The sequence below is a fragment of the Eulemur rufifrons genome, chromosome 8 (genome assembly GCF_041146395.1).
Source record: "Eulemur rufifrons isolate Redbay chromosome 8, OSU_ERuf_1, whole genome shotgun sequence".
Classification (NCBI taxonomy): Eukaryota; Metazoa; Chordata; class Mammalia; order Primates; family Lemuridae; genus Eulemur; species Eulemur rufifrons.
In genome coordinates, this window is record NC_090990.1 from 103,180,910 (window position 1) to 103,195,159 (window position 14,250).

Here is a 14,250-nt window from a genome sequence, read left to right on the forward strand (position 1 = left end):
TCACATGGCAAGAGAGGGAGAAAGAGATGGAGGAGGTGGTGCCAGGCTCCTTTAAACAGCCAGCTCTTCTGTGGACTAACACAGTGAAAATTCACTCATTATCCGGGGAGGGCACCCAGCCATTCATGAGGGATCCGCGCTGTGACCCAAACACCTCCCACATCCGACACTGGGGATCACATTGCAACATGAGGTTTGGAGAGGCCAAACATCCAAACCATATCACCATCCGTGAGTGAAATGATGAATCAGCCCATAACGCTTCTCTTCAGTGGTTCGAGCCTGCTGCAGTACAAGTAATTATGAAAAAAATGATAGGTATTACTTAAAATTACGATTTGCAAGGCATTGTGTAAACATTATTTGTGTCACCTCCTTTACTTCTTAGATCCTGTTGATAGCCTCAACTTACAGGGGAGCAAATTGTGTGAGGTTTAAGTAAATTTCCCAAAAGCACACAGCCTCTCCCGAGGTAGGTACTCTTATTCCCATTTGACAGATACGGAAGCTGAGGTAAACCTGTGCATGTACCTGTGTGTACGTCATACGTGTGTATGCGTATACATGAATGTAAATGTGTGTGAGTGTATGTATGTATGCATGTGTAAACCTGTGTGTGCTGTGTGCATGTGTACGTTTCTGTGTGTATATGTCCACATCTGTGATGTGTGTCTATATGAGTGTCTGCGAGTGTATGTGCATGTGTGTGCGACTATGTGTGTGTGCGTGACCATGCACAGTACGCTTGTGTCTGTGTGCATGTACATGTGCCCCGTATGTGTGTGTGCCTGTGAACGTACTAAATGACCAGGTAATTCTGGAGCTGCAGCTGCTGACGGTGGGGGCGGGGAGGAAAGCCCACAGTGCCAAGGAGTCAGGCCCCCTCTGCCTAACGGGGTGCTGGGGAGGGAGCAAGGCTTTCTCCCGAACTCTGGCACCAAGAAACTCTACACTGGAGCAGCTATAGCTGATGGAGCCACCGAGGCACAGTGGCCAGCCATGGACGGGAGAGGCGCCTTCCAAGAAGGGCTCATCTCCAGAGCTTCCCTGCCCTGCTGAAAGCCAGGAGCCACAGCCACAGCCACAGGAAGGAAGGGACTTCCGGATGGGTTCTTTGTCTTCAGAGACAGAACCCAGGACACAGTCTCAGAGCCAGGCACTCCTGGACAGCCCAGCTCCGAGGAGGGAAGTCTATGGGCAGACTGGTCTAGTGTGAAACTTTCCCCTCACCCTCCAGAGGCGTGAAGATAGAGCCCTACCAGCCCCCAGGAAAAGAAGAACCAGTTTCAGATGTTAATTATATTATCCTGCCCAAGTTTTACCTGCTGGGAACTCCTGTGAAAGATGGGAAGAATTCTGAGAAGAAAGGGGACGCCTCTGACTAAAAGGCAGAAGAGGACTGGCTGGGGAGAAGGGAGGTGGAGATGGTGGCTACAGGGGGTTTGTCAGGGAAGGTTGTGGGAAGGGGAGAGAGCTCCTTGTCTGGGACCACAGAGGTGGAGGTGGAGGTGGGAGAACCTTGGGAGGCCCCTGCAGGGACAGTGTCCAAGAGCCCCTCTGGGAGCTGCTTGGGAGCTGAGTCACTTCCTGAGGCCAGAACAGGACTAACCTGCACCCACACCCCTCCCCAGCCCCTCCTGTGCCCACCACAAGGGCAATGCCCTGTCAGGGCCATGGGAGCAAGATGTTCACAACCCTGAGAAAGGGGGCTGGAGTCCTGGGCACCCCCAGCAGCTGATGAAGTCTCCGCTCCCTATATTTGAAGGGCTCAGGAGTGTGGCTCTCGGGCTGGCTCAACAGTTAGTGACACCCCTGTTTCAGAGTCTTCAGGGGAGAAAGGGGCTCAGGATATCAGGGTGTTGGTAGTTTAATATGCTTTTTAAAAGGAATGTAGCTTTACTTTGTAACCCAAGCTGGTGACGCAGATATGCCAGTGGCACCGTGTGGCTGTCCCCTTCATTGGTTTGATGGTATCGCCCCGCAGATTATTGCCTGGGTTTGAGGAGGAGGGAACTTCAGGAACCAGGCTGGCAGAGCCTGTGAGTCCCACCCTGGGTGCATGTACAGACACACACACACCCCTCAGGATTTGTCACTGCAGCTTTCTGAGCTTAGAGGTCCTGCCTCTCTTAGCATTTCACAAACAGGAACTCAGTTTCAGTTGAGCAGTGGTCGGGGCTCTGACATTTGTGGAGGGGCCTCAGGTTCCCCTTGGTCCCAACCCAGTTCCCTGTCCCTGTTCTCTGCCGAGACCCCCTCCCTCAGCCCTGTGACCACACTGGCAGCTGCCACCTGGAGCCAGCGCCTATACATCAGCTGCCCTGACCCCCCTAGGCACAAGGTCCCTCTGCCACAGACCTGGGCCATTCTTCACCCAGGCTGGCACATGGAGTCCAACCACCTCGGGCCCCTCTGGGCAGAGCACTCAGCAACTTTTTCTTTTAGCTCCCATGCTATGTCCCAGGTTTTGTCAAGCCAGTTTTCTGAGGACAGCCCTGGACTCTCTGAGGCTGAGCTCAGCCCCTTCCCCAAGCTGCCCGTTAATAGCTTCTACCCACAGCAAAGACCAAAACCCTTAGAAACCAGATGAAGCACAAACCCTGAGGCAGTGTAGAGCCTACTGATTCATTCATCTTAACATGTGACAATTATTTTCCTTTCCAAAGAGCCCATTGTGGGCATCCAGGGTGTAAAATTAGTCTCAGGAAGGCGCCTCCCAGAGGGAATCAGGAAAAGGCGGCTGATCTGGGAACAATCAGGACTAGATCTGGAGCAGACAAGGGCAGACTCCTGGGATGCCCAGGAATGAGTTTAGAACCAGGTGGCCTGACCAGTGGCCCACAGGACAAGATCCAGCCGGAGACATGTGGTTTGGCTCATTCCGTATTTTTATAAATTAGTTGCAACATCCAAAGGTTAGAAGGTTTCACACAGTCTAGATTTGCACCAGCTTTTCTTGGAAAATCAGAAGTGCTGGCAACTGGGCACACATTCCACCATGCAACTCCTGCATGCAGCAGAACCGGGGTCGCCCCCACTGAGCACCCTTAGGTGTGCCCACTGCCCCTATTATGCACAGCTGCTCCTGCCCAGCTGGCCTCCGGCCGTTAGCTAGAAGGAGATCAAGAAACCCAGCTTTCCTGAGGGCAGGAGTTTGGGAGTCAACCACGGACTGACAGGGAAATGGGTGGTCTGGGCGCCCTCCAGAAATTGCCTGTGGTGACCCTACAGGGCTGAGTCTTCAGGAGGGATCTGAGGTCAGGAATGTTGTCTGGGAAAGTTCCTTCCTCATTCGGAAAGGCCAGGTAGGAATCAGCCCAGGCAGAACCACTCCAAAGTGCTGGGACTCCCACGATCGCAGCAGGGCGTCAGCCGGCCCAGGTCAGGGAGCTCCACCGCAAGTCCAGAATAGTCTGAGAAGGGTTCCCAGGGCCACTCAGGATGAGGAGGACTTTGTAAGATTTCTGGAAATGTTAATAATTTTCCTCTTGGTAGTTAGTACATACCTTTAAACACACAAAAAAGTCCTATTGTTTGCAGGGTAGGGGGGAGCAAGAAGGACAGGCTGGGGAGACTAAGCACTCCACTGTCAGTCTTATGAGGGAAGAAAACCCCAAAAGATAGGGAAGTGCAAGCCAGTTTAAACCTGGGACCAAGAACTGATCTGCTAAACTACCACGGCCTTGGTTGCTGCTTTGGTTTCACTCCAAGCGAGAGAAGTCGCCAGCGCCGTGGCATGCCAGCGCCGGTTCCTACTGGTCTGCAAGAGCCGACTGTGCACGTCTCTTCCTCACTCCATACTCAGGGTCAGTGACTTCACACTGGTAGCTTGAAATCAGCTGCAGTGGGAATATTTACACTGCAGAAACTGGCAAAATGCTACAAATCAGAGCTCCCCCAACCTTTCCCCCGACCCCAGAAAAGACTGTTAAACATTTGCCAGTGCACCACTGCTCGTCCTTCTGCGTGCCTCCCATCAGCCCGGGCCCAGGATGCGCTCCTGGGGACAGGTCGTATCTCAGCAAGAGAAGCCCCCAGACTCAACATTCACCCATGGGTGCCAACCCGGAAATGAACCAGGCAGGCAACAAGCTAAATCAGAATCCGGCAGGAGTTCTCAATTATGCTTAACCTTCACTGACTTTCCTCTTTTTTCTAATTATTTGTCCAGACAGCCTTGATCTAAGGAGAGGCTTTCTCTAAGCTGGGTTTTCTTAATTTTTTCTGAGCTTAATTCATACACAGGGAGAAGGGTTGGGGGCCAAAGCTCATGTTGTAACAAAACCCATTCAAAGTATTAGCCAAGCACCTTTCCACCTCCCTAGATCACTCAGCACTCAGCCCACACCCAGGAAGGGCTCAGTGTTGCAGAGAGGATCCACAAGATGTGCAGAATGGTGGGAAAAGGAGTTGGAAAGGGGGAAAGGAGCACTTTGTCAATAGTCCTAACCTCTCTCTTCCTAGATGGACTTCAATAAGCTCCTCCATCCTCCTCCAGCCACCCCAGTGGAAGGCCATACCCATGGTTTTGGTGTCACCTACAGATGTTCTCCTCAGATGTCTTTCCACATCTGCTCTTCAATATCACCCAGCGTCGCCAGATCCTCCTTTATTTCCTCCCTCGTGGATGTTCTCCCCTCCCAGCTGGGAAATGGTCACCTCAGCCACTCGTCAGCTGCTTCCATTCCCCTGCGTTCCCTTGTATACATCACCCAGCTGAACCTTTGAAATTATCAACTCAAGAAAATAAAAGTCGTACAAGAAAGGGAATATAAGTGTAGTGTGTGGCAAGGCTGAGAACAAATGTTGCATAATCATAATTATGTAAACATTTGAAAGTCAATTTAACAAAAAGTTGTGAAATGACTAAAGTGGGAGAATGTTACTCCTCTAGTCGGGCAACACGAGAATCAGATCCCACTGGGATGTACGATCACCTGCCCCTGCCGGGATGATAACCCAGCTCCCAGGTGGCTCTTGGGCAATGAAACAGCAATTTCCTCCCCAGTTTCACCCACTGTTCTTGGAAGGACAGCCCTTTCCTCCTCCTGGGCCCTCCTTGCTGGGATCAGTTCCCAGCCGTGAGGGGCGTGAGAGGAGCCCCCTTCTCCCCACTCCCCTTCCCTGTCTCCTCCCCAGTCCCTCTACCCTTTCTAGGAATCTTCTTTTGTTCTGTCTCCTCCTCAAGTCCTACCTTCCAAGGCAAAGATCACACACAGATAGAGGCTGGCCAAGGGAACAGAGGGTGCCTAGTCCCGGGTAGGCCTGGACAAGCCACAGGCACAGGGCACCAGGCACAGCAACCTGTTGCTCAGGAACAAAGATTATTGCTGGCAGATCGTTCGACTTTTCTGGAGATCCTCGACCTTCTGCTTTGTAGGAAACTTCCTGTTTTGTTTTGTTTTTTTTTCTTTTTTTTAATTTAATTTAATTTTTTTTTCTTTCTTTCTTTTTTTTTTTTTTTTTGAGACAGAGTCTCACTCTGTTGCCCAGGCTAGAGTGCTGTGGCATCAGCCTAGCTCACAGCAACCTCCAACTCCTGGGCTCAAGCGATCCTTCTGCCTCAGCCTCCTGAGTAGCTGGGACTACAGGTACATGCCACCATGCCCGGCTAATTTTTCTATGTATATTTTTAATTTTCCATACAATTTCTTTCTATTTTTAGTAGAGACAGGGTCTCGCTCTTGCTCAGGCTGGTCTCAAACTCCTGAGCTCAAATGATCCTCCCACCTCGGCTTCCCAGAGTGCTAGGATTACAGGCGTGAGCCACCGAGCCGGCCAAAACTTCCTGTTTTTAAATGTCGACCACTAATTCAAATATCTTTCATTAGACACAGAGCCTGAATCGATCAAAAATCTGGTTCCCCCAGTCCTTAAGGAAGTTTAATTCAAACCTTCACAGGAGGTAAGGGGAAATATTTATATTCTAGTCTTCTAGGGCAGCCAAATACAGACGGTGAGACAAACCCTTTAAATTTCCATATTAAGTCAGTTGGATCTTCTGGAAACTACCAAAATATCATAATCATCACTATTATCATCATCATCATCATGATTCCACTTTTGCCCAGTTCTGATCTTTAGAATAATGCTTTTATTTTAATAAATTAAAAACTGGGACTTTCAATTGAAAATGGACAGTTTTAATTCAATAGAAGAAACAATGCCACCAAAAAAAGTCCACGGCCTTGCAGACATTGGCAGAGCACTCCTTCCCCTCACCTACCCAAGCTTCCAGGCCTGCCAGTGGCAGAGCCCCCACTGCCACTGCCACCTGGCTCCCAGCACTCTCTCCTGCCACCATCCCCTCCCTGCGGTCCCCAAAGCATGAGTATTTCCTTGCTAAGCTGCTTCCTCCCAAATGATGTTCTGTCCTCCCACCTCAAGCCCTCCCCAACCCCCAACTCCTATCCCCGGCCAGGGACCAGAGGTGAGACTTCCCTGCGCTAACCCTTGTCTGGGATATAAGAAGGCGGTGTCCAGGGGTTATGAGCTGGTTTTCTGAGTCCCCAAATCATACCAGAGCTTTCAGAGTCTTACTGCAGAGCACACACCACAAATGCTCCACCAGTACCCTCCAATCACAGAACAGATTTCCCTTGTCTTTCTGGACATATTCTTGGGTTCTCCCCCAGAAATCCCAAGGCAGCTCCCCAAAGCTCCATGTACCCCATACCATTTGTTTATGCACACTTTTACCCCTTTAACAACTCAGGCCAGTCCTGCTGCTATTTCATGCCTAAGCAGCATCTGCTCTCCGCAACCCCAAGTGCTTGGGTAGGGCTCTGGGACCAGACAAAGGCTGCAGGCATCTGTGGGCGTTGCAGCAAACGAGTCCAGCCTTGCCCAGTCTCTCTGCAGTGGGACAGAACGGAGAGGCTTGTGGGACTCGGCTGCACCTACAGCCCGGAGGGGCAGCTGACAGTACCCCTCAGGAGTCAGCCCCATCCAGGCAGGGCTGGGATCCTAGCACCCAACCATGATAAAGAGAGCCTTCCAGGTGGTAGCAAGATGTGGCCAACAGGGAGCCCTCCTTAGGGCCCTCCGTATCCTGCCCGGACTCAACCCTGCTTCAGCATTTGGATCCTCCACAGACTCCCTGGTGAGTTCCCAGCTCAGCCAGACAAGCAGCCTTTCTCGGTGGAGCCTATTGCTTAAGGCACATCCCGAATCGCTTCTTCTCAGCTGGGGGAGGCGGGTGGTGTTTTGAGCAGCTATTTTTTTTTTTTCTTTTTCTCTTTGGAGACAGAGTCTCACTCTGTCACCCAGGCTAGAGTGCTGTGGCATCAGCCTAGCTCACAGCAACCTCAAACTCCTGGGCTCAAGCAATCTCCTGCCTCAGTCTCCCAAGTAGCTCAGAGTACAGGCATGCATCATCACACCCAATTTTTGTATTTTTTGTAGAGATGGGGTCTCATTCTTGCTCAGGCTGGTCTCGAACTCCTGACCTCAAGCGATCCTCCCACCTCGGCCTCCCAGAGTGCTAGGATTACTTACAGGCATGAGCCACCGAGCCAGCCTTGGGGAGCTATTTGATTTGGCAAGGGGAGGGTGCTCTGGTATACCAAGTGACCCTGGTTCAAAACTAAGACCAGCAGAATACTTGCATCCTGGACTGAATCTTGTGTGGCCACCAACAAATCACCTTCCTCTTACGGGGCTCAGACTGTTGCAGCTAAGTTGGGGTATCCCCAGACAGAAGCAGCTCGCTTGCTGCCCACAGTTGTGACTGGTGTGTGAACAGCTGATGCTACAGAGGTCTCCCCCTTGTCCCACAGATGGACACATTGCCTCTACCCCAGCCGTGGCACCGCACCTCTGTGGGAGCCCAAACATGTTTCAGAGGAGCGCCCTGCCTGGGCAGGCCCACAGCTGGAGACAGCGCTGGGTTAACTCCTGAAGTGAGAGCTCAGAAAAGTGGTCCTCACCAACTGTCCTCACTCCCTAGGGTAGCCCAAGTCCAGTGTGACCACCCACTCTCACACTCACAAGCTTGGCAACCTTGGCGGTATTTGCTCAGTTTCCCCATCTGTACAGTGGGGCCAATGTTGGCAGTTCTCAGCTTCAAAGCAGAAGAAGGGTAATGCACCACCACAGAGCAGCATGCCTGGAATTTCTGGCGCCCATTCCCTCCCCTCCCTTCCTTTGCTCTTTAGTGTCTCCTTGCCCAGTCACCCACAGAAGTCCCCCCACCCTCTGCAAGGAAGATTGGCCCTGTCCCCAAGGTTAACACAGGCAGAAGGGATCAAGGAGCCCAGGAGCCCAGGAACTGGCTACCTAGAGGGGCTGCAGCCCAGGCAGCAGCCCTCATCCTTCAGGACACTGGCTAGTCCCCCTGATTTTTCCTGCCCAGGTCTCAAGATTCTGTCCAGAGAAGACAGACTTGAAGGATTATGCCCTTCCCAATGCCAGCTGGTGTCCAGATATGCTGAGCCTGTACCAAGAATACCTGGAGAAGACCAAGTCTGGAGGCTGGATCAAACTGCCCTCCTTCAAGTCCAACAGAGAGCACATCCAGGGGCTCCAGCTCCCATCCGGGTTGGCAGTCGCCTCAGGTAAGGGTGGCCTGAGAGGGCCCGTGCATACACACAGCCCCTTTACCTGTGTTCCAAGACTCCTGGAAGGAGATTCACAAGCTCTCTTCCAGTTCTCAGCCTAGTGCTCCCTGCTGCCTAACTTCACCCTCACGCTGCGGCCCTAGGCAGGAGTGGGCAAGCGTCTGCTCAGGTCTCTGGCTCCCGCCCTCCCAGTGAAGCGCACACACCCTGGCGGGCCTGGTTTTGCTCCCAGCCAAGTGTGTTCCCACTGAGAACTGCCACTCAGCCTTGCCCTTTCTGGCTTCTCCCTGGGTGTTCTTCCCTTCCGCCAACCCTTCTCCCCAAGGCCACCAAAGCCTTTGGATCCCCCTCATCTCCTGCAGGCCCTGCACACCACCCCTGCTCTGCTGGGCCCGGCACTCCTGACACACCCAGTGCATCCAACTGATAGACCTTCTACCTTTGTCTTTGAGTGTGTCTGTCTGTCTGTGTCTTCCTGTCACTCTCACTCATCCATGTGGTCCTCCTGCCCAGTGGTGAATGGATGGTACTGTGGGCAGATGCCCTTGGGTTTATGGCGCAAACAAAGCAGGTACACAAAATAATATTTTTTAAGAATTTGATACTTCCAAAAAAGGATGTTGGGCCGGGCATGGTGGCTCACGCCTGTAATCCTAGCACTCTGGGAGGCTGAAGCGGGAGGATCACTCAAGGTCAGGAGTTCAAGACCAGCCTGAGCAAGAGTGAGACCCCGTCTGTACTAAAAATAGAAAGAAATTAGCTGGACAACTAAAAATATATAGAAAAAATGAGCCGGGCATGGTGGCGCATGCCTGTAGTCCCAGCTACTCGGGAGACTGAGGCAGAAGGATTGCTTGAGCCCAGGAGTTTGAGGTTGCTGTGAGCTAGCCTAGCCAAAAAAGGATGTTGTTGTAGTTGTCTTTTGAAGAAATCAGAACTTCGATGAACTTCATGAACAATTATTTTACTGTTTAGTATTATTATTTTGACATGTGGATTATGTGAATTCCATGAATAATTACATCTTTTTTTTTTTTAACAGAGTCTCACTCTGTTGCCCGGGCTAGAGTGCCATGGTATCAGCCTAGCCCACAGCAACCTCAAACTCCTGGGCTCAAGCAATCCTTCTGCCTCAGTCTCCCGAGTAGCTGGGACTATAGGCATGTGTCACCACGGCCGGCTAATTTTTTCTATTTTTAGTTGCCCAGCTAATCTTCTTTCTATTTTTAGTAGAGACAGGGTCTTACTCTTGCTCAGGCTGATCTCAAATTCCTGAGCTCAAGCAATCCTCCTGCCTTGGCCTCCCAGAGTGATAGGATTACAGGTGAGAGCCACCTCGCCCAGCAGAGTAATTACATCTTTAATTTTCAATGCTATGGTCTCCTAAAATCTCAATCTGGCCCTGATCCTATCTTCACCCTCACCCAGGGCACTTCCCTAGACAGAGGGCTCTCTGAAGACAGGGACCATGCATGCCTCTGCTCCTAGAAGAAAGGCTGCCTGAGGGCAGAGCCAGGTGTCTTCTGGTTCTCTCTCCTTGACCTTGTACCCAAGGCAGGGCTCCACACATGGTGCTGCTTCCTGACCAGGCCCCATGCCCCCACACCATCCCTTCTCCAGCCGCAACACTGCCCATCTCTCCCCAGACAAAGGTGACTGTCGCATCTTCACCAGGTGTATCCAAGTGGAAGGACAAGGCTATGAGTATGTCATCTTTTTCCACCCTTCTAAGAAGAAGTCTGTCTGTCTGTTCCAGCCAGGCCCCTACCTGGAGGGGCCCCCAGGGTAAGTCCACAGGCAGGACCTTGGCTGCCTCCTGGGCGTGGCTCAGCAGGAGCGAGGATGTGGGTGTTGGGCACTGGGCTTCAGCCTCACAGTGCTAGGCCTGGAAGGACACACTGGGTCATCTGATCTGGTCCCCATTGTGCAGATAGGGGAGAGCTTCCTTATTGAGGTCTCATAATTTTCTAGGCAAAGGACCTCAGAGCCCACTTTGAGAAGAATGTGGTACACATTCCAGAGGGCAAGATCCGGAATTCAGAGCCCAACTTCCAGTCCTGTTCTGCTGCTGTTGGCCTCAGGACTCCAAGCAAGCAATCTGACCTCTGGTCTTTAGTCTTACCTTAAACCTGGGGCAATAATATCTACCTGAGAGATATGATATTATGGGCCTGTATGTGTGTGCTCGTGAACCATAAAGCATGATATAGCTATCAAACGCTATCTATCCAAACCCCACATTTTATCCACGGGGAAATGGGGGTGCACGGAGGTAAAGTGACTTGACCAAGATAGCATAGGCAATCAAAGTCAGATCCAGGACTCCAATCTAGGAGCTGGGATTCCAAGTCTATTGCTCTCTTCACTGTACTCTGCTGTCTCCAGGCTTGGAAGAGAACTAGGGCGGAACTCACACGGGGCATAAATACACCCACAGGGAAATCAGACCAGGCCTGGGCCTCTTGCCTAATGTCATATGGTCACCAAGTTTGTGGTTGTCTGCCTTCACCTCTATCCCTGTTCCTGCTCCAAACTGAAGGCTCTTGGTGGTGCTGGAGCTCCTGCAGGGGAGAGAGAGCCAAGAGAGGGTCAAAGCAGCTTTAAGGTCCTGTGGCCCGAGAGGGGCTCAATTGGGGCTGAAAAGAACCCAGAGTGCTAAGTAGATGTCCACAGGTTATACAGCCCTCGGTCACCATGGCCATCCTGAAGGCACTCTCCATGGAGCACCACTCCTCAGACTAGTGCATGCAGACACTGGGGTACAGCTCAGAGCCCTGGCACCCTCCTTTCCAAAGAGGAAAACCCCAAAGAGGCAGGGGTGAGGCTGAAATGGGGCTGATTTTTATTTAGAGGCTCGTGGAGATGAGGCTGAAGAGGCAGAGGAGGACCACCCAACACTGAGGCCAGTTCATGGATCGAGGAGGGGTCCAGAGAAGAAATCAGTCCCCACCAGGCCCCTGAGCAATGGGAAGTAGGGAGGAGGGACAAAGTGGTTGATCAAGAGCTATTCTGCAGACTCACGTAATGCCAATGTGTCTCTGCCTGGCCAGTGGGGACGAGGAGGGAAGAGCAGGTCTAGGCCTCTTTGACACACTCCTTTTAACCTCTTTGAAGCAATTTGGGAGGTAGAGAAGGAAGTGCCTGGAAGTGTGCATGAAATTTTGCAAATATTTGTTCATTTAATATGATGAATAGGAGTTATTTTTAGTCCCAATTCATAGTGGGAAAACTAAGGCTCAGAAAGGTTTAGCAACTTGCTCAAGATCAGACAGGTAATGAGTGGTGAAGCAAGGACTCAAACAGGTGAGTGTGGTTGCTTGGTCTCCAGCTCTCTCCACCAGAGGAAGGGGGCGGGCAAGAGGGTAACCTCTGCAGTACGGAGCGGATAGCTGGCCTGGGTCCACGCAGAATTGAGATTACACTTTTGAAAATCAGAAACTCAGATGTTTGGTGTTATTTGCATTCTATTTTGCCTTTCTATTTTCCCCAATTCTACTAACAATGAAGTAGCTGGCATGGAGCTCGCACAAGTGAAAATGAAAATTGTGTGCACTTTAAATAAAGCAAATGTTTGCCGGGGCCTGCTGAAGTGGCTCTCAGCTTTCTGCAGGCAGCTCTGCTCAGGAGTCCATCTTTTTTTTTTTTTTTTTTTTTTTTTGCGACAGAGTCTCACTCTGTTGCCCAGGCTAGAGTGAGTGCCATGGCATCAGCCTAGCTCACAGCAACCTCAAACTCCTGAGCTCAGGCGATCCTCCTGTCTCAGCCTCCCGAGTAGCTGGGACTACAGGCATGCACCACCATGCCCGGCTAATTTTTTCTATATATATTTTTTAGCTGTCCATATAATTTCTTTCTATTTTTAGTAGAGATGGGGTCTCGCTCTTGCTCAGGCTGGTCTCGAACTCCTGAGCTCAAACGATCCGCCCACCTCGGCCTCCCAGAGTGCTAGGATTACAGGCGTGAGCCACCGCACCCGGCCTCAGGAGTCCATCTTGCCAGCACTTTCTAGGGCATAAGTTACGTTTCACATTTACCTGTCTTGAAATGTGGGCCCAGCATCGGCCATAGTGACTGGTAAGGTGAGAGATGGCCTGAGGCTGTGCTGCAAAGTCTAAGTCAAAAAGTTCAGGTTCCCTGTGTGCGCTCACCCTTCCGAATTACGGCAACTGTTGCCAGCAATTAGGTGATGAATCAGAAAAACGTTTTCCATCAACACTAATGAGAAAAAAAACTGTTCTGGTGAAATAAAATATTAACAATGTATCAGTGGCTGCTAACACATGCTGAGGCAAAACAGGAGAAAAACTCAGTTGATTTTGACCGGTTTGATCAGATGGGATACAGCCCTGTTTCCTTTCCTCGTGGCTGCCCTGAGGCTGAAGATCAGTATTGGGAGGGGCCGGGGGAAGGAAGAGGCAGGGTTCCACCACGGAGTGGATGGAAGGCCCAGTGGCGTGGTCTGCCCAGCGGCCCAGCCCTAGCCTCTCTCCCTGTCCCCACCCCAGGTTTGCTCACGGTGGGTCCCTGGCAGCCATGATGGACGAGACCTTTTCTAAAACTGCCTACCTGGCTGGAGAGGGGCTGTTAACACTAAGCCTCAACATCAGATTCAAAAAGTAAGTGTGGATCCTCAGGGCATTGACCAAAGTCATGGCCCTTTTCGTCACTGGGGGTGGCCATCCTTGGCATTGGGGCATGGAGCTCTGCCTGCCACACTCCTTCCCCAGCACTCACTCAGACAGTTCCTCTAGGATGCAAACCCTGGCACCCAACTTTGGGAGCTGACAGGCAGACCTTGAGCCCAGATCCACTTGTGAGCCTTGAGGCAGGGTGGGATGAAAAGACCAATGGGGCCCAGAGGGTGAAGGGATGGGGGGCTGGGGCTCACGGGAGGGATGGGCTACGCCATCTCCTCTCCCAGCTTGATCCCCGTGGGCTCTCTGGCTGTCCTGAACGTTGACGTGGAAAAGATTGAGGACCAGAAGCTTTACATATCCTGCGTCACCCAGAGCAGAGACGAGCAGACAGTCTATGCCAAATCCTCAGGTAAAGAAATCCCCAGCCTTAGCCCCAGGCCCTGTCCTGCCCCACCCACCCCCAGAACAAACGAGAGAGGATCCGTCCTAGGCTGGGGTCCAGCTCTTTTAGGAATGGGGTTGGGCACCTACTGGAGACACAGGTGAAGTGCGGGAGAAGCCAATTCGGATTGTTTTCTACCTATGAGTTACCCAACCTGTGCTGTATAGACGGGATCCAGGTAACGGGTAATTTGGAGCCAAATGCTCACTCAGATCACCCCATCAAGCTCCAGCCACCTCAGTCCCGCTCTGGCCACTCAGCTCACTCTTCTCTTGCAGGTATTTTCCTTCAGCTGCAGCTGGAAAAAGAGTCATCCCAGCAATAGTCACTGTGCCTTCAGGAGAGCCTACTGCTGACCGGCCTGCCCGCCTGGGACCCACTCTAGAGCGGTGGGGCGGGGAGGTTTCCCAGGAAGCAATTGGTGAGGTGAGGGAGAGGGCCCTGGCTTCCGAGTAAATAAAGTCTCACAGCCCCATTCTCAGCCCAAAACCTTTCAGTGCTTGGAAATCAAACTCTGTCCAGGGAATCCCACATACCCACCTTCCCGTTCAGCGTCAACAGAAAAGATGTACTGAGCACCTGCCAGGAACCAGGCGCTGGGTGAGGCACCAGG

The 14,250-nt window shown here is 51.8% G+C and overlaps 1 protein-coding gene across 1 annotated transcript; it reads left to right on the top strand.

Annotated features, from left to right (window-relative positions):
- The first annotated feature begins 6,979 nt into the window (after positions 1 to 6,979).
- Positions 6,980 to 13,962, top strand: THEM5 (thioesterase superfamily member 5). Its single transcript, XM_069478760.1, has 6 exons — positions 6,980 to 7,102; positions 8,354 to 8,555; positions 10,205 to 10,343; positions 13,064 to 13,174; positions 13,480 to 13,604; positions 13,916 to 13,962. Exons 1-6 carry the CDS (start codon positions 6,980 to 6,982, stop codon positions 13,960 to 13,962), a joined length of 747 nt encoding a protein of 248 aa, XP_069334861.1.
- The last annotated feature ends 288 nt before the right edge of the window (positions 13,963 to 14,250 follow it).

Bases quoted from the DNA above. Each gene is read 5' to 3' on its own strand.
- THEM5 (XM_069478760.1), top strand. From the start codon at position 6,980: ATGATAAAGAGAGCCTTCCAGGTGGTAGCAAGATGTGGCCAACAGGGA. The intron at 10,344-13,063 runs GTAAGTCCACAG...TCCCCACCCCAG, and splicing joins TACCTGGAGGGGCCCCCAGG to GTTTGCTCACGGTGGGTCCC. The intron at 13,175-13,479 runs GTAAGTGTGGAT...CTCCTCTCCCAG, and splicing joins CTCAACATCAGATTCAAAAA to CTTGATCCCCGTGGGCTCTC.